This window comes from Fonsecaea pedrosoi (assembly GCF_000835455.1).
Source record: "Fonsecaea pedrosoi CBS 271.37 unplaced genomic scaffold supercont1.4, whole genome shotgun sequence".
In the NCBI taxonomy this organism is placed as follows: Eukaryota; Fungi; Ascomycota; class Eurotiomycetes; order Chaetothyriales; family Herpotrichiellaceae; genus Fonsecaea; species Fonsecaea pedrosoi.
This window is the reverse complement of record NW_013550612.1, coordinates 3,102,596-3,119,985: the sequence shown is the minus strand read 5'-3', so window position 1 is coordinate 3,119,985 and position 17,390 is coordinate 3,102,596. Positions and strand designations below refer to the sequence as shown.

Genomic DNA, 17,390 nt, shown 5'->3' with positions numbered 1-17,390 from the left:
AAAGAAGAGAGACAAAAAAAGTAAAAAAAGAGCTTTACAATAATTGGAGAGCCTTTGGAGTTTCGCTGCCTCAGAAACGAGTCCCAGCCAAGCTTTTAAATTTTGCTTATCGATAAGAACTGGGCAAAGAACTGGGCACTAGTGGGGGGGGGCGTGAAAGCGGCGTTGGGTCTGCCTGCGCCTGTCGCGTTGCTTCGCTCCACGCGCCACTCACCTCTCTCTGTGTCTCCGTCCACATTCATGTTATGGTCATACATTCACGGGATGGTCGCGATACCTAGACAGGTCGTTTGGCGATCATGACACCTCCTAGCCCACCATGGGCTCCCGACTAGAAAAGAACTCGACGCTGGTGCGAAAGCGCATCGAAGGCCACACCTTCAGCGACGAGCAAGGCGAGGAATATGAAGCCTCCAAGTTTGGCGGTTTTGCCGACTATATGCGAAGGAAAAAGATCAAGCTACAGAATCTAGATGTCGAAATACGTGCCAATTCCTCTGACAAGCCACCCATCTTCCGCGGCGTTGTCGTCCATGTTAATGGCTACACCCAGCCTTCGCTACGCGACCTACACACCCTCATCGTTTCTCATGGCGGCGGTTTCCTTCAATACCTCGATGGCAAGACTGCCGTCACTCACGTTATTGCAAGCCATCTGACTCCCAAGAAAACGGTCGAGTTCGCGCGATACCGCATCGTCAAGCCAGCCTGGGTGGTCGATAGTGTGCAGGCAGGGAGACTGTTACCGTGGGATGGCTATCGGTTGGTGGATGAAGGGGTCACCCAGAAGGTGTTGAGTTTCGAGAGTGGTCAGATCACCAGCCAGGTCAATACTCAACAGAGCAGATACAAGGATCAAACCGAGAGAAGTTCGAGCCCTTTTCAATTTTCCACAGGAGAACAGCATCCTACTGGAATCAATGAATATAATACCCAAGTTCAGCAGACAAATGACCCCATCTCTGACAAGGAAGTCGATTCCGCAACTCCCATCCGCGGACATGAACAGGAGACGAATGGCAATGTTGCCATACCACCTGGAATTGCGGCAGCATTCCATCTCGACGGTGGCGCTGAGGTTTCCACAAACGACATCGCTTATCTCCAACAAAAGTCTCCTGAGCTGGTTCAACCAGCAAACACTCTACTAGGCGACCTTCCAAAGCCCGAAAAGCGCCAGTTGACGGCGGAAGAGCACAATGCTGTTCTCCTCTCCAATCCTCATATGGCCAAATCGAGTACTGCGAACCCTGACTTCATCAACCAATACTACCGCGAATCCAGGTTGCATCACCTATCCACCTGGAAGGCAGAACTAAAAGCACAGCTGCAGGCCCGCACCCAAGAGAAGCTTTCCTCCCAGAAAAGCAGACTCAGAAGAGCACCAGGTGCAAGGAGATACATCCTACATGTCGATTTCGACAGCTTCTTCGCTGCTGTATCCTTGCGTAAACATCCTCACTTGCTTGACAAACCTGTGGTGATTGCACATGGTAGCGGACCGGGGTCCGAGATTGCGAGTTGCAACTATCCCGCTAGGAAATACGGCATCAAGAACGGTATGTGGATGAAATCTGCGTTGGGGCTGTGCCCTGATCTCAAAATTCTACCATATGACTTCAAGGCCTACGAAGAGGCCAGCCGTCACTTTTACGATGCTATCCTGGAGGTTGATGGTGTGGTTCAGAGTATAAGTATAGATGAGGCTTTGCTGGACGTCAGTGAGCAATGTCTCAAGATCGGCGGGTCAGATGGAAGGGGTCTTTCGGAGGGTTCAATATACCGTGAGCAAGAAGCTGCACAGCGTCTCGCACAGGAGTTACGGGCGTCTGTGAAAGAAAAGACAGGCTGCGACGTCTCAGTTGGTATAGGCGGTAATATCCTGCTCGCCAAAGTCGCCCTACGCAAGGCCAAACCGGCTGGACAACACCTGATTAAGCCAGAAGAGGTCCTGGATTTTCTAGGCGATCTGACAGTGACGGATCTGCCCGGCGTTGCATGGAGTATTGGGAACAAACTGGAAGAAATCGGGATCAAGTTCGTCAAGGATATTAGAGCCTGCACCAAAGAGAAACTCATCACCACCTTGGGTCCCAAAACTGGCGAGAAGATATGGGACTACTCCCGAGGCATCGACAAACAGGAAGTCGGTGACCAGGTTGTCCGGAAGTCAGTGTCGGCCGAGATCAACTGGGGAATCCGCTTCGTCAATCAACAACAAGCAGAAGAGTTTGTTCAGAGTCTCTGTGAGGAACTGTCGCGGCGGCTTCTGGAGCAACTGGTCAAAGGCCGTCAATTGACCATGAAGATCATGCGCAAAGCTGCGGATGCTGGTCTGGATCCTCCCAAGAATCTGGGTCATGGCAAGTGTGACACTTTCAACAAGAGCGTTGTTCTTGGAGTTGCCACGAACGACGCAAATATCCTGGGAAGGGAAGCAATCTCCATTCTACGTGGTTATGGCTTCCCACCTGGAGAGCTACGAGGCTTGGGTGTTCAAATGCAGAAACTGGAGCCGCTGAAGCCGTCCACCACCAGCACAGGCGGCTTTATGGATGGTAGCCAGCGTAGGCTGCAGTTCAAGAAACCTGGCACACAGACTTCGACACCCCCCAGACTGACAGACCAGAACAGGCAGAGTCCTCTACCCAAGCAGACGCCAACGTCTAAAGAGGCGATTGATCCTATCGAAGAAGTGTCAACTCCCGAGAAGCCGAAACCGGGCCAAGTCATTCCTGGTGCTACTGATACTATTTTCATGACAGGCGAAGAGAGCTCTGCTCAGAAGCCACTGAATATCAGCGGCACACAATTCATGCTGCCCTCTCAAATTGATTCCACCGTACTGGCAGAACTACCAGCGGATATCAGGAACAAACTTGCGCCGAAGCAAAAGAGCATCTTGGACATTATGAGCACTTCGACTCGTGCAATGTCACCTTCGAATGAGCCTCTGTCGCGCTCAGTCTCACCATTCGTTAGTGACAATGAAGCTGCATTACCGAGTCAGAGTCAACTTGATCCCGAAGCTCTTGCAGCACTCCCACCAGACGTCAGGGATGAAGTGCTAGCCCAGTACAGACATCAGGATAAAAGAGAAAAGTTACCAGCGCAGCAAAGTGTGCTACCTCAATCCCCTCACAAACTCAGGACATCGGGTCAAGGGAAGAAGCTAGTTGTGACGCCAACCAAAAAACCGAAGACGACTTCAATGTTCGGCAAGGCTACTTCGAAGCGCGGTGGCGAGTCCTCGTCGACCCTCACCCAGTCCAATTTCGTGTCCATGCCCAAGATGAATGTGCACCAACCACAGCCACATTCCCACATGGCTGAAGAAATATCCGAGTCTTTTCTGAACGAGCTGCCCGAAGACATTCGCCTGGAAATCCTGGCAGAACAAAAGAGAAATCGAATGAAAGCCAGATCTGGCCTGAACTTCGACGTGCACAGGAAAAAGACTAAGAGTACCACTACTCAAGCAGAAGCTACGGCACGAGGGCAACAGAAGATCCAATTGGCCAACAGACCAGATAAGCCAACGTTCACTTCCCAAAGGCTGAGTTCCCTGCCGGAGTTGCGGGACGCCATCTCGGCTTGGGTTCGAGAGCTCTCCATGGATGGCGAAGAACCTGACATGGAGGATGTGACGGCGCTCTGTGAATATCTGAGCAAGGTCGTCTCTGTTGAGCGGGACATGGCGAAGGCTGTCGCTGTGGTCAATTGGTTTGGGTTAGTGATAGAGTATGAGAACTTTGGTAGGGACGAGACGCGCGGGTCGTGGGAGAAAGCGTTGGCTGTTCTGAAAAGAGACGTGCAGAAAGCTGTTGTGGACAGAGGCCTGCCTGCGGTGGTGTTTGAATACTAAAGCAAATTCCCACCGGTGAAGTGGTACCATCACATTGACATGCGCTTGCCTCACGCTGTAGATGAAGAAGCAGCAGAAGAAAGCAGAGAGTGAGAGAATGTGGGAGAGACAATTACACAGTAGGTGCGTTCCTTTGCGACTTTCGCAGTCAAACTCGTCCTGCCCATCCGCATCTTCCTTTTTTGTTCGCTCTCTTTGGTCATCCCGACACCAGAAACATCCCCATTGACATCGACACTGGCTTTCGCTTGACTTTACTTACATCTCCATTGCTCTTATACTCGTACCTTATACAGGAACTGACGGCGGCTCTCGTAACAAGTCTCGCGGCCAGTATTCGCCATCCACGCTATGACACTCATGACTGCGTTGGGTCGAAAACGACGCCCATCATCTCCTCCTCCGCTCTCCCTCTCAGCTCGCTGGGCCAACCCTCCTCTTTCCAAGATCCCAAAACTCAATCATCTCTTTGACGGCACAGGCTCGCGATCGATGGAGTCCACCAGTACTGGCCGGTCAAAGCTCAGCGTCAAGAGCCAGCTCAAGAGGGGGGTCTCCAGCATTAAGACGGTCTTGGGCATGGGGGATAGAAGTAGCGGTGGCAGCATGCAATACCACAACGAGACCACGTTTCCTCTGACCCACGAAAATCACTCCGTATACTTACTTGCCAATGAATCAAACACGACGACGATCCACCAACCTTTGAAGATTCGACTGACTGCTATTGCTGACAACTCGGCCGATGATGGGGATATCTCAGCATCACCGACTGTCAAGAGCGCTCCGAGTACCCCTAGGTTATATGAAGTCCCTGAAAACGAAGAGGACGATTCATACGGTTCTCTTACCACCAGCAAGAATGGGAGTGAGCTCTCTAGGAGTCAATCTGCCCCCGGACTCCAGCGCCGCATAAGCCAGAAGTTTCAACAAGCGTTCGGCAACGGGAACTCGACCATTGTCAAGAGATCAGGCTTACGTTCAAGACCTAGCGTTCAGACACTCTTAAGGGAGTCAGCCGTAGCGTCCTCGACACCGTGCTCTTCTACCCCTCCCACATTGATTAGCGGTACATCTTCCTCCATCAATGGGACTTCATCGACTGCGCAAACCTCGGAGCCATTGACTCCTTCGTCAACCGTCCGCCGCGGTTGCATCGATTTGGTCGAAGTCGACCAACAGAAATTCATGGTAGAAGGTCGCTTGCTTAGTCCGATCCCAGAAAGTATCAATTCTCCCTTCCTCACCATCAGGACGGTTGAAGCCGCTGCGACCACCAAAATATTCTTCGAGCTCCACTTCAACTCGTTGTTCCAGGGTACACCGCCGAGAGCATCACGGCGCAAGGAGTTGGAGAAGCGTATGCGTGAACTACAGCTGCCTCCGGATATTCGGGAGCGAATTCGGACAGCGTGGGAGATGGCTGAGAGCGAGAATCTCCGACAGCGCCGAGTGCTGAAAAATACGACGAGCTCAGCCAAAGCGAGTCAGGGGGTCAGTATCGGTGGCTTTGAAGTGATCAACGTTCTCGGAAAGGGGAGCTTCGGGGTTGTTCGACTGGTCAAGGCCAAAAACAGCGGCGATGGGTTGCAGAATTCTGAAATCAAAGGCGCCGACAAAGTGCTGATCAACGCACCATCTCGATCCAGTTTGATGTCGTCGGGCAGGTTGCTATCTGGCAGTCTTTTCAGCAAGCGAAAAGATGCGACCAAGGCCAGGAAGGAAGTTTATGCCATGAAAGTCATTCGAAAGTCAGACATGATCCGCAACGGACAAGAAGGACATCTCCGAGCTGAGCGTGATTTCCTTGTTGCGGCAGAGGGTTCGAGATGGGTCATTCCTCTGATTGCTGCATTTCAGGATCAAAAGCACTTGTATCTAGTGATGGAGTACTGCATCGGAGGCGATTTTCTGGGGTTGCTCATCCGCAAGAACACTCTCAGCGAAGAGTTCACGAAATTCTACATTGCGGAAATGATTCTCTGCGTCGAAGAAGCTCATCGCATGCAGTGGATTCACCGAGATGTGAAACCCGACAATTTTCTCATCGGGTTCGACGGCCATCTGAAGATCTCCGACTTTGGTCTGGCTTTTAATGGAGACTGGTCTCACGACCAAAGATTCTATCAAAAAAATCGCCACTCGCTGTTGGATGACTTGGGGATTGTGATTGATGGTGACGATCAGGACAAACAAGAGAAGGAAGCCCACTCACACCACGCAAGCAGGAGGCATGGCAAGGAGGACTCGAATTACAAGGAAGAACCCATGTTGGGAGAGCCAATTTTGGATTGGCGCAACCGGTCGCAACGTCGACGCCTGGCCCGGTCTGTCGTTGGCACTTCGCAGTATATGGCTCCCGAGGTCATTCGCGGCGAAATGTACGACGGACGATGCGATTAGTGGAGCATCGCGGTCATCATGTACGAGTGCCTTTTCGGTTTCACTCCGTTTGCCTGCGACGACCGCCAACAGACCAAGCTCAAGATCCTGCAGCACAAGAAGACTTTGATGTTTCCACAACCAGAGGGTGTCCCAATTCCGAGCATGGAAGCATTGGATCTCATGATGCAAATTTTGGTGGAAAAGGAGAAACGCCTCTGCAGTCGGCAGTATGAACACAATGACTTCACCAGGAAGATTGTCGGCGGCCGTCTTGTCCGTTGCGTCGCGGACAAGGCTCATCAAAACTACCAGGGGTATTTTGTCTATCCTGGCGATGCTGAAGATATCAAGCGTCATGCATGGTTTGCCAACACTAATTGGGACACGTTTTACCGGCAACGTCCGCCTTATGAGCCTCGCGTCAGAGATTGGGAAGACACCAAATACTTTGATGAAGAGGATGCCCTATCCGACATGGATTCTGCGACAACGCTGGACGAGGTTGGTGTCGCGCCCGGACAGGAAGCCGCTGCTCAACATACAAACGCAAACACCAAGCGCAAAACTACCCAACTGAGCCATCATCAGGCAGAAGGGCAGAATATTGTGCCATCCAGCGCCATGAACATCCCCCCTCCCCAGGACTGTCCCGGACTGGGGGTCACCCATGCTGAAGCGGAACAGATGCATGCGCTGAAAAATCCTCTTATGCAACCACGGGTGAATGGGTGCCTCACGACTGGAGCCACGCTTGTGGACACAGGTCTCCATATTGAAGGCACTCTGGCCACGATAATCACGGAAAATGTGAAGCCCAAAGCCAAGAAGAGGGAAAAGAAGAGGCCCAGAGACATCATCTTGCGGGACCCTGCTGCAGGAGCACCGGCTTTGGAGGCTCGGAAACTCGGCGCCTTCATGGGTTATGAGTATCGTCAGCCTACAACGGCTCAGGACATTATAGAACAGGTGGTCGTGGAGGAGATGGAAGGAAACAACATCAAAATGTATCGGCAAGAGTGTGATCAGCATGATCCAGACCTAACGTACGAGAGGCGGGTATACATGGACGCCGGCGGGCAGTTGTTTCCCCGCCAACGAGCTGCGCTGGTGTGAGCAGTCGGTCCTTTACCGCGGTTGTAATCATTGTGCTTGTGCACATTGGTCGTTCATTCCTCCGCCTACCTCCCTGGTGGGAAGAGAGCTTGAGAAGAAGCGAAATCAGAGTGAGAAGATGGCACCAACTTGTCTTCCGTACGATAACATAGGTTTAGCGTTGGAAAATGCATATTCTTAATGGACATTCCAATTGGTGTCATATATATTTTATGCTTTAATCGTCTAGTTACATGGAAGTTCTCTAGAGCTTTGTACTGGCAGCTTCAAACTCTTTGCTGAAAGGATAGTCAATGTAGCCTACTTCGGACTTGGGGGTGTAGAAGGTGCCTCGGTTGTACTTTGTCAAGTCAATGTTGTTTGCGATTCGGAAGACCAGGTCGGGGGTGGATATGAAGTAGCGGCCGAAGACGATGGCGACGTCGCGGTCCTTGTACTCCTCGTCGACGGCGCGGCGGGCGCTGGCCGGGGTGAAGCCGCCGGCGATCAGGACGGGGGAGACGTCGGCCCAGGTGGCGATCAGGGGGTCGATCTTCTCGGTGGCCTCGACGTCGGCGTTGCCCGAGATGCGCGACTCGACCAGGTGCATGTAGGCGAGGTTGAGGGGCTTGAGTCCCTCCATGAAGTGGGTGAACTGCGGGAGCGGGTCGCGCATCTTCATGCCGTTGAAGGGGCTGAAGGGGCTGAGGCGGATGCCCGTGCGGTGGGCGCCCACGGCGGCGACGACGGCGCGCGCCACCTCCAGGCCGAATCGCGACCGCTTCTCCACGCTGCCCCCGTACTCGTCCGTGCGCTTGTTGCACACGTCCTGCGTGAACTGGTCGATCAGGTAGCCGTTGGCGGCGTGGATCTCGACCCCGTCGAACCCGGCGCCCTCGACCGCGTTGCGCGCCGCCTGCGCGTAGTCGTCGACGAAGCCGCGGATCTCGTCGACGCGCAGCTCGCGCGGCACGGGAGCCTCGCTACTGAGGGGGGTGGGAGACGACGATACGAGCTCAATCCCCTGCGCGGCCGCGGACTTCGGGTCCGCCGTGCGGCCCAGCGCCCACAGCTGCAGGTAGATGTGGGAGCCCTTTGCGTGGACGGCGTCGGTGACGCGCTTCCACGCCGCGATCTGCTCCGGCGTGTAGATCCCCGGGACGTTGTCGTAGCCGCCCGCGCGCTGCGAGATGATGGTCGCCTCGGAGATGAGCAGCGTCCCCGGCACGCACGACCGCTGCGCGTAGTACGTCGTCGCCATGGGCAGGATCGCGTGCGAGTCGTCCGCCCGGTACCGCGTCAGAGGCGCCATCACCAGCCGGTGCTGCAGCGTGAGGTGGCCGACCTTGAGGGGCTCGAAGAGCCGCGACGGCGCCGACACGGGGAGAGAGCCCATATCTTCTTACTTGGTGTTTTTTTTTTTGGTGGGGGAAGGGGACGTGGGTATGTTTTCTCCTCTTTGTAGAACAGTGGTGAAAAAAGCAAACAGTCTTTGGAATATCCTCGTAGAAGTTATTTACTTGGTAGGTAGGTATCTCTTCTTTCCCACAGGCGACGGTTGTCTGACAAATGGACGTTGCGGGGAATTTTCCTTGGGACGCAAAATGATCCCCGGCTCTGAGGAAGGGGTTGTCGCGGGTGTGGATAATTGTGAATTGCCTATTGAGTCTGAGGCGGGGCGATGAGATAGATTGTCGTAGTATCGTCCAAACGTTCTGGAAAAGAATATATACAAAACCTCTGTGTAGGGAACAAATATCTGACGAGTACTCACGTCTACTCGTACCAGAGAGAGATCGGCAGGGGGTTTTTCGGGAATGGGGTTTTTATCGATAGACATGGCTCTCTTGGTTGGTTGGAAAGCCAGTGCGTGCTGGCTGCCATCAGCTGTTGCATTTCATTGGATTGGTCAGCAACATCACCGACAAGTATCAAAGTCCCGTGGTCACTTGGCTGTGGTGAACGGCTAGATTTCCTATTGAACGGTTAAGTTTCCCTAATCGACTGGGCCACGGAGTTCTGGAACCCCGTGGAGACAAGGTGCTTGATTCGTTGATTTTGACGACTTCGGTTGGCAAGGGCTAGGGTTAGCGAGCCAATGGTGTCGCGACAAGCAAACGCCGTCGAACAGACAACTCGTTGTTCGGCTGCAGGGCACGATCCTCGTACTTCGTACCAGGACTGGTGATCATTGCAAGGCTGACAAGGCCGGAAGAGAGCCTGCCACAGACCAAAGTCTATTCAAACTTCCAGGTTTGCTGGTCGTTGTATTGCCATGGCCACGCGCAGTGCTTGTAGGACCCTAGTAGCCGGATGACCACATCACTGCCCATACATGAGGGCAGTAGATTTTCCAACACGACGCCTCAGTGGTGCTCCTCAAGTTGATCGTCTCTTGGGAAGAGAAAATGCAATTCCGCTGTAGGCGACACCATACGTTGGAGCGGGATTTTCGAGTGTTTAGTCGACGACCTCAAGTCGAGCTTACAAGACTCGGGACAAAGGAGCGGGGGATTGTACATAGGCGAGGTGGTATTCAGAAGAGCCTCGTGTTGCTGCGGGGAAACAAACCTTGCTTTGTCTTCAGTGGCTTCGAGATGTTAGTCCTGTGAAGGTTGGGGAGCATTGAACGAGCATTAATTGCCACTGAAGATTTCAAGGTTAACGAACGGTGAGAAGAAAAGGAGTAAAGGAGTCAACTTGTAGTGGAGGTGGTTAAAGAGGGAGAATAGAAGCAGCCTGACTGTGAAGTGGGTCAAAGTCACGTGTAAAATACGAGTGGAGCATTGCGGGCAGGACGGCCGCAGCCTTCGTGGCGCCAAGACATTTAGGCCTGCGCCTCCACCTCCGGGCATTTGTGTCACCGAGTTACAAAATCAGACTGAGCATCTCTTGATGCCCTCCGCCTCTGTTTTCTCTCTCTCTCCCCCTCTCTTTCTCTGTTTCTCTCTGCTCGTGGGAGTTGCGAGCTGGGGCATCCATGTGTAAGACACAAGCAGGAGGCTGTGGGACAGTTTCTCCACAAGCCAATCGGCTCTGGTCTGAGCTAATTCCGAGATACAGGACTATTACGTTGCCGACCACCAATAACACCACTTGCTAGTCTCGATCGTGGCCCAGCCCGGCACTTGGAATGCGCTGTTCCTAAGCAAAACCGAAACCTCCCTGCGATGGACCGGCGCTCCGAATGCCTGGCTGGGACGGGCAGTCGAGGTATCACGAGAACACCATCGCTAATCCTCGGAGTTGCCGTGGAGCTTTAGCGTCACATCTCTCGCAAGGAGAGGACCCTGACAGATCAGAAAGACCGAGAGAGGCTTGGCTGTCATGAAGTCGACCACCTGCTGAAAAAATTACTTTGACGAATGCATCTCTTGGTAGTCCTGGGCAATCAATCTACTCGAGATGATTTGGCAGTGCGGAGAGAACTCGCGGAAGCTAGGACATATCAATACGACAAGGTCTAATAATGGCATATCACGAATGGCGCCATATCTCGACATGGAGGTAGGTTCTATCGGCTGATCTTCACCTGCCAAAATGATCAAGTTTCCCTATGAAGGTAAAGCACGACTGAGGTTGTTACCCCTGTATCGGGTAAAAAAATCGGATTCAATGTACATCATCGCTGCATCACGGATCTGTCGTCCCCAGTGAGATCGAACGATCTCGTGTAGAAAGTGGGATCTTGAACAAGATCTGTGTTATAAAAAGGGTGCAAAGACCACTTTTGCTCCCTACCCCGTTCATATCAACAGGTAATCCGCCTGTCCAGCTTTGCCGGTACCGACAAGCTCGTGTCACCAGACTGCTCTGCACTGAAACTCTCAAAATACCTAAAGAGCTTCCCTGGGTCTTCCCTGACCCGAGCCCTCGTGGATGGATTGATTATAGAGTCCAGCAGTACGTCACTCTCAGTCAAGACCGAGATACACCACCATACAATGGTCTTGCAGGGCAGGCCACAGGGCCTGATGCCAAGTACTCGTCGCATTTCGCAATATTCTTTCCACGCTTTGAAGTGCATGAGGCCAATTTGTCGGTGGCCTGCACAGTACTCTGAAAGGGCCAAGAACAAAAAAGCCACGACGTCTTCATCACCCGAGTCCTTGTGATTGGCCAGGGCAGATATCCTCTGCCGGGTTTGTGCAAGGATGAAGTTCTGTCGAGCGGCGAGATAGTGGTTCTCGGCATCGAACAGATCGCTCTCTGGCTGGGGTCCGTGTTTGCGGTAATGGTTGGCGCTGAATAGTAGTATCATGGTCTCAAAACACCATTGGCTAGAAACAGCAAATGGGATAAACAGCTGCAGCACAGGGTCGTGTTTTTGGACGATATCCGGGTAAACGTCCAAGCCCAACATGGATGCTGCGTTTAGCGCGAAGTACCGGATCAAATTACGATCGGTGGGCGTCAAGACAATACGCGACCCTTCGACCGACTGTTGGAGTTCCCGCACCACCGTGCATTGGGGTTCTTCTTCGGAGCCTGAAAGGCGCTCGTGGAGGGTCGCCTGCTGCCCCGGGGGGGTGTTTTCGATCTTCAGGCTTTCGAGAAACGATAAACCGAATTCTGATCGACTCTCCGTGCTCGGCCTTCGCGATTTAGAGGGCAGCTGCGGAGAATGACGCTCCGCGTCATAGGCGCTGGCGCTGGAGCTGGGCGATTCGGTGTCGGTAAAGGGAAATGGAGAGTTGCTTAATCTGGAGTCTTCTGCCAGGTCGCTCTCCCTCGGCGACTCTGCCCGTCGCTTCCTGTCGATCGTGGTCCGTTGACACGGTTTGTTGCCCTGGATCTCCCCCTTTGTCCGTGGCTCGCCCTTAGCTGCAGTTCTCGACCGCGGTGACTCTGAACGAGGCTTCCTCAGAAATGGTGACACCGTGACACTATCCCTCTGGAAGTCGATGACGGCTGCATAATGGGAGATGCGGCGTTTGGTCGCCCCGTCTGATTCGCCCAATCCGGAGGGTGTTGCATTGGAACCATCTGGATTTGACTGCGCATTTTCCTCTTTTGGCCGCATCCATCGCAACGGCGAGAACTGATTTCGAGACACCCATTCTGATCGAGCCTCTCTCTTGGACCGCACACGATCCTTCATCAAGTGCGCGCGTGCTGTCTCGGTGACTCCGCGTCGGTTAATGTCATAGTCTACAAAGGTGAACACCCTCCCCTCTGGTTTTTGGTTCGACATGGCTGGATGGCCGGCGGTGGACTGGTTGTGTTTGCAGGTCTATAGTGACAGGGTGACTTGGCCCTTCCCTGTTGGACAATAATGTATTGTTGTCCTGGGGTATATAGAGCCTTGGAGGGGGTCCAGGATGGATGTTTCTACGGCTGCTCTCCGCTATTACTCATCCCTGAGCTCCATCGACCATGATGCTTTGTACAGGCGAACCCTGGGGGCTAGTGATGAGGAAGTTGGACCTGAGGAGGGCAGGATCTCGCACAGCGTTGAAACGGCGATAACAAGCAGGGCCTAGTGAGGTCGATCCAATCGGCAACTCCGTGCCGGCAGCGCCATCAGACTATTCCCGTTTTTGAGAAGAAGAAAAATGCGCTGATTGGTTGCGGGTCGGCCGTGGTCAAAGCGAGACTGGCGTTCTGATTTCTCCAGTTTGAAGCAGATTCCAGACAGAAATACCCACGAAGAAACGGCAAGCTAGACCGTGGGACTTGTCGAGGAACCATTCCTTTTCGATTGGTGTCATAGCGGCCGCCCGTCTGGCTTACATGGTCGACCAATCAATCTCGTCATTGGCCGATAGTCGTCGTTGCGGCAAGTTCCACCGTCGAACCATCAAGGGTCTTCGTATCCATGCACGCCACGCAGACGAGGATTCCCCCTCCCCCCTTTTGCCAGCATCCAGCCACCAGCCTGTCGGCCCTTTCGATCCAAGTGGCCAGACGATACAAGCCCGGGATTCTTTGTCAGCCGCCATCGGCACCAACAGTCTTAGTCATTGCGTCTTGTGCCGGGGGTTTGCTGGTTTGCGGAGCAGTCAAGTCCGAGCCACCAGGCAGACACCAGCAGGCGAGGCGGAATTACATCATGGCCTTATTGCCTAAGGTACGAGGAACCGATGGCGAGCTGCTGCAGGCACTCGCAGCCATGTCTCTTTGGGAAGTTCTTCCCCCTTCACACCAGGAAAGACCAAAGACCGGTGACCGGGTCGGAGGCGAGCTGTGCTGTTGCGAGTTTGGCACGACCAGTTCAATCTACCCAGTACTCTTGAGGGGTACCACTGTCAATCTCCTGATAAGGCTTCATGCCCGAGCAAGCGAAAGGGATTCAATGCTAGGAGCAGGAGCCGCTGACTGCATTGTTCTGTAACATATCCATGTCAGCCATGTATGGAAAAGTTACGACCACTATAGCCCCCAGAGACCCTAGCGAACGAAGCGAGTGGGAACGAAAGAACCATGTCAGGAGTAGTCATCTACCTAGTCTGCTAGTACTCTGTACTTGTGGTATCTCTTGGTATAGAGGCAGGTAAGGATGAAATCTTCCCCACTTGAATATGTCCTACTCGCGCCGGACGTATCAATTTCCCATTCGTGGCAGAGCCCCCTGCTGTTCTAGGTAGGTATTGTCTCCGAAGCCCCCAGTATCTTTTGTGTCAGTCGGTCCTCGGTCGAAACAGCCCTGGTTATACCCGCACGCCCCGTCTGGGAAGACCCTTTTGGGGAATTTGCCTTCCGCGGGTCCCTCTGACTACCCATAGTCTTGTACTAAATAGTAGTGGCTCACTAACTAACTCACTAATTAACTAGCAAGATCTGACATTCTTTTGGTGTCGGGGATGAAATCCACATCTGACTGGGCCAAAGCGCGAAAGAAAGCGCGAGACCAAAGCTTCATTTCAGGGGAGCGGGTCCAAACGAAGAGATGGAAATATGCCGACTAGACCATTTTATGCTTCGAACACACACACACACATACCTTGCCATCTTACCAACTCGCATTGACCATGACGATCCCATCCGTCCCATAGCGAAAGGCTAATCCCCGTTCCGAAGTATCGAGAACATTACTGACTGGTCCTGGCGTCGTTACGGATCTGTCACTCTCCGCTTGTCTGCCTGGCTGGCTGGCTGACTACAAGGACAGGCACAAGGGATCGTCGGTAGCGCTCACAGGGCACTCTTGTTTTTTGTTTTATGTCAGAATCTGTATATATCTCCGAGTTTAATTATGTACACAAGGGCCCAGACCTAATTTTGTTAGAGAGAAGTCCGGGGGGGCGGCACATCTACTTTACCTGATCGCTTGTACGTACGTACGTACGTACGGATTACAAAAATGTACTCGACAGCCGCGCAAAGGAGATACAAAGGACCCCCCGCCCCATTCCTTCCTTTTCTCCAAGGGGGATTTTCTGGCGCCCTACGCCCTTTTAGATCTCACGGGTCGGTACACAGTCGATCCCCCGGCGGCTGACAGCAGGAGGAGAGTAGCAGTAGGCAGAGTGGCGGTTTGGTGCCTGTGAGGATGAGACAGGGACATATTCTATCCATTGTACGAGGACGTGATAGGCTATAGACGGTGGTTGTAACCTGAGTCAGACTACTCCCCTTCTCAGCGTATCTCCGCGTTGTACACGGTATGTATGTATCTGTGTACGGTACGAGCACGGATACAAGTACAAGCACATATTCTATTCCTGTCCCCGAGAAGAGCACTGTACCCGAGTACTTTACCCGAGTCCACGCAAATCACACATCTTGACAAAACAACAATAATAATAATCGCGCGGGAAGGGGAGAGGGAGGGGGGGGGAAGAATGGGATAAACTTCGCCCAAAAAACGAGAGGGGGAAAATCCTCGCTTTACCGGAAATGGAAAACTGTAAACTGTTCGAATCAGGCTTCGTTTCCGGATTTTTCTCGCTTGGCTTTGCCCAAGCAAATCGGAAAGAATGAACAAATTTCTCGATTCCTTTTTCTGCATTGTCACCGCCACTGGGCGGGGAGGGATTGTTCTTGATTATTCTAGAGACTAAATCTGGGATCGCTTGCCAGGCGCCAGCCTTGTTTTTTTCTATCTGTTTTCTTAGTCATGGAGGCGAGAGGAGGAGGGTGGGGGGAGACCAACCGGATTGAGTTTATCCACTTGTCCAAAGCACATCGATCCCCCTTTGACCAGGATAGTATCTCATACGAGTAGTTATAGCGGGTTGGTAGGTAGGGGCCGTAATGGGGGGCACGGAGAATCGTTCAAGCGTTCCCCTCTCAGAAAAGCTTATCGAAGCTTGACCTTCAGGTACTTTCAGTATGCTGACTACACAAAGCCCGTGACCAAGGTCAGTATCTACCGCACTGTAGGTACCACAACCAGGTATACAAGTATACAATGGATAGGATGGATGGATGCAAACAGTTAGTGTCGTTTGATAATCGCCAACCGACTCGAAATGTATTTCGCATAAGCAACAACGGAGACAATCCGGGGTATCTCCTCGTACTGGCACAGACAGACAGCCTTGGACACTGTGAGAAAATTGGGATATCTACTTGTGGCTGGTGTCACAGGTGGAGGGGTGTGGGAGCCGCGGTGAAGAAACTAAACCGTAAAGAGCAGGTTCCTGGTGGATTTGTTGAGCGTCTACCTCGTACTCATTACCAAGTATCAAGTACCAAGAACAAGTCTCCACAAAGGACAAAGACAAGGCTCACGGCTGGTGTCGGTACTTTGTGCTTGTAGTCTAGATGGCCACAGCCATGGCCACGATACTGTGACTCTAAGAAGGTGTGTACTCGTACCGAGTACAGCCCACCGTTACATTATTCCCCTGGTCTGTGCCTGACCGGTTCCGTCTGCCCCCACCCGTATCGACGACACTAATTTCCTAGTCTGACCATGAGGCGGCACGCGGCCTTTACACTTTCGGAAATATATCCTTCCGACCATATTCTGCCTGCCTACTCTTCTCGACGCTACCTAGTTCCCTACTGCGTAAATACCGATGTTGCCCTACGGGAAGGGAAAGCCACGTGATGTAGGTGTAAACAAGCCTCCTTCCACAATCTGCCATGGTTTTGGGAAAAAGAACTTCTCTTCCTTTCGCCGCAGTAGAGACTTGACATTGCAATAGCCAAATCGATCGACTGTGGTGGCATTGTAACTCTAATCTCTGTCGGAATCTCGACTTTGTCGTTCATTCTTGGGTCACTTGGCTTTTCTGCATCCTTGTGCTAGCTAGAGTATGATCCCCGCGAAGGCACGATACTACGCAGACAGCCAAGGCCAAGGGAAGAGATTCCGGGACGAAATATCCGAGAGACAAGTCTGTGGCAGATTCAGAAGGAGTCTTCTCGACGGCGATCTGGATTTCAGTCCTAACCCTCTCAACAACTCACTCCTGACGGCTTTTCACCGTGAGAGGTACCCTTCGGACTGGAAACCGAAAACAGCCAACCATCAAGACGGCTCGTGCAGAGATGGCTATCTTTTCTGCATACAGGTATGGTGGCCCATTTGTGGTCAGTTGGGCAGAGGGCTCCTTACCATCCCTTCCTCCGGGCTTATTCACTGTTGTTACACCATGAGATGCTTTTCGGACATGGTCGTCTGCTTGTCTGGACCAAATGCAACAACATCACATCCCTCGATTCCGTGTCTCCACGCTGAACCACAGTGTGTCAATCCACAAGTGTCGCAATTGTGATTCTACAAGTTTGGACATCAACCCACCACTATAGCCAATTTCGAGATGGTTCGTTCGGTTGAATCGGTTCCGCACAACGCTCAAACTCATCATCACTTAGACGCAGTCTTCGGCCAGATTCCTTCCTATCTGCTCAGTGCACGATGGATTTAGTGCTTATAAAGAGTACCTTTCCAAAGAGGCAGGCCGAAAGGTGTGCAGTTGCCTCAAAACGCGCTATGTCCAAGTCTGGTGTCAAGGTGAAGATTCCACCGACATTGCTTGTCCTGAGCTTGGAGACTTGAACGCAGGAAAGTGAACTGGGTCTTTTGAAGAAAGATTCGGGCACCTTGGCGGGGTTATTTGACGGGGATTTTGATGTGTGACACGGGGAGAGAGCA

The 17,390-nt window shown here is 52.6% G+C and overlaps 5 protein-coding genes across 5 annotated transcripts; 3 read left to right on the top strand and 2 right to left on the bottom strand.

Moving 5' to 3' along the window:
• Positions 1–319: 319 nt before the first annotated feature.
• Positions 320–3,865, top strand: Z517_06925 (uncharacterized protein; the record flags this gene model as incomplete). Its single annotated transcript, XM_013428664.1, has 1 exon — positions 320–3,865. The coding sequence occupies one exon, from the start codon at positions 320–322 to the stop codon at positions 3,863–3,865; it is 3,546 nt and encodes a 1,181-aa protein (XP_013284118.1).
• A 351-nt stretch (positions 3,866–4,216) lies between these two features.
• On the top strand, positions 4,217–6,268 carry Z517_06924 (uncharacterized protein; the record flags this gene model as incomplete). Its single annotated transcript, XM_013428663.1, has 1 exon — positions 4,217–6,268. One exon carries the CDS (start codon positions 4,217–4,219, stop codon positions 6,266–6,268), a length of 2,052 nt encoding a protein of 683 aa, XP_013284117.1.
• An 18-nt stretch (positions 6,269–6,286) lies between these two features.
• Positions 6,287–7,363, top strand: Z517_06923 (uncharacterized protein; the record flags this gene model as incomplete). The annotated part of the gene is made up of 1 exon (XM_013428662.1): positions 6,287–7,363. One exon carries the CDS (start codon positions 6,287–6,289, stop codon positions 7,361–7,363), a length of 1,077 nt encoding a protein of 358 aa, XP_013284116.1.
• A 244-nt stretch (positions 7,364–7,607) lies between these two features.
• Positions 7,608–8,738, bottom strand: Z517_06922 (uncharacterized protein; the record flags this gene model as incomplete). Its single annotated transcript, XM_013428661.1, has 1 exon — positions 7,608–8,738. One exon carries the CDS (start codon positions 8,736–8,738, stop codon positions 7,608–7,610), a length of 1,131 nt encoding a protein of 376 aa, XP_013284115.1.
• A 2,355-nt stretch (positions 8,739–11,093) lies between these two features.
• Z517_06921 (uncharacterized protein) lies at positions 11,094–12,536 on the bottom strand (the record flags this gene model as incomplete). The annotated part of the gene is made up of 1 exon (XM_013428660.1): positions 11,094–12,536. The coding sequence occupies one exon, from the start codon at positions 12,534–12,536 to the stop codon at positions 11,094–11,096; it is 1,443 nt and encodes a 480-aa protein (XP_013284114.1).
• Between the last annotated feature and the right edge of the window lie 4,854 nt (positions 12,537–17,390).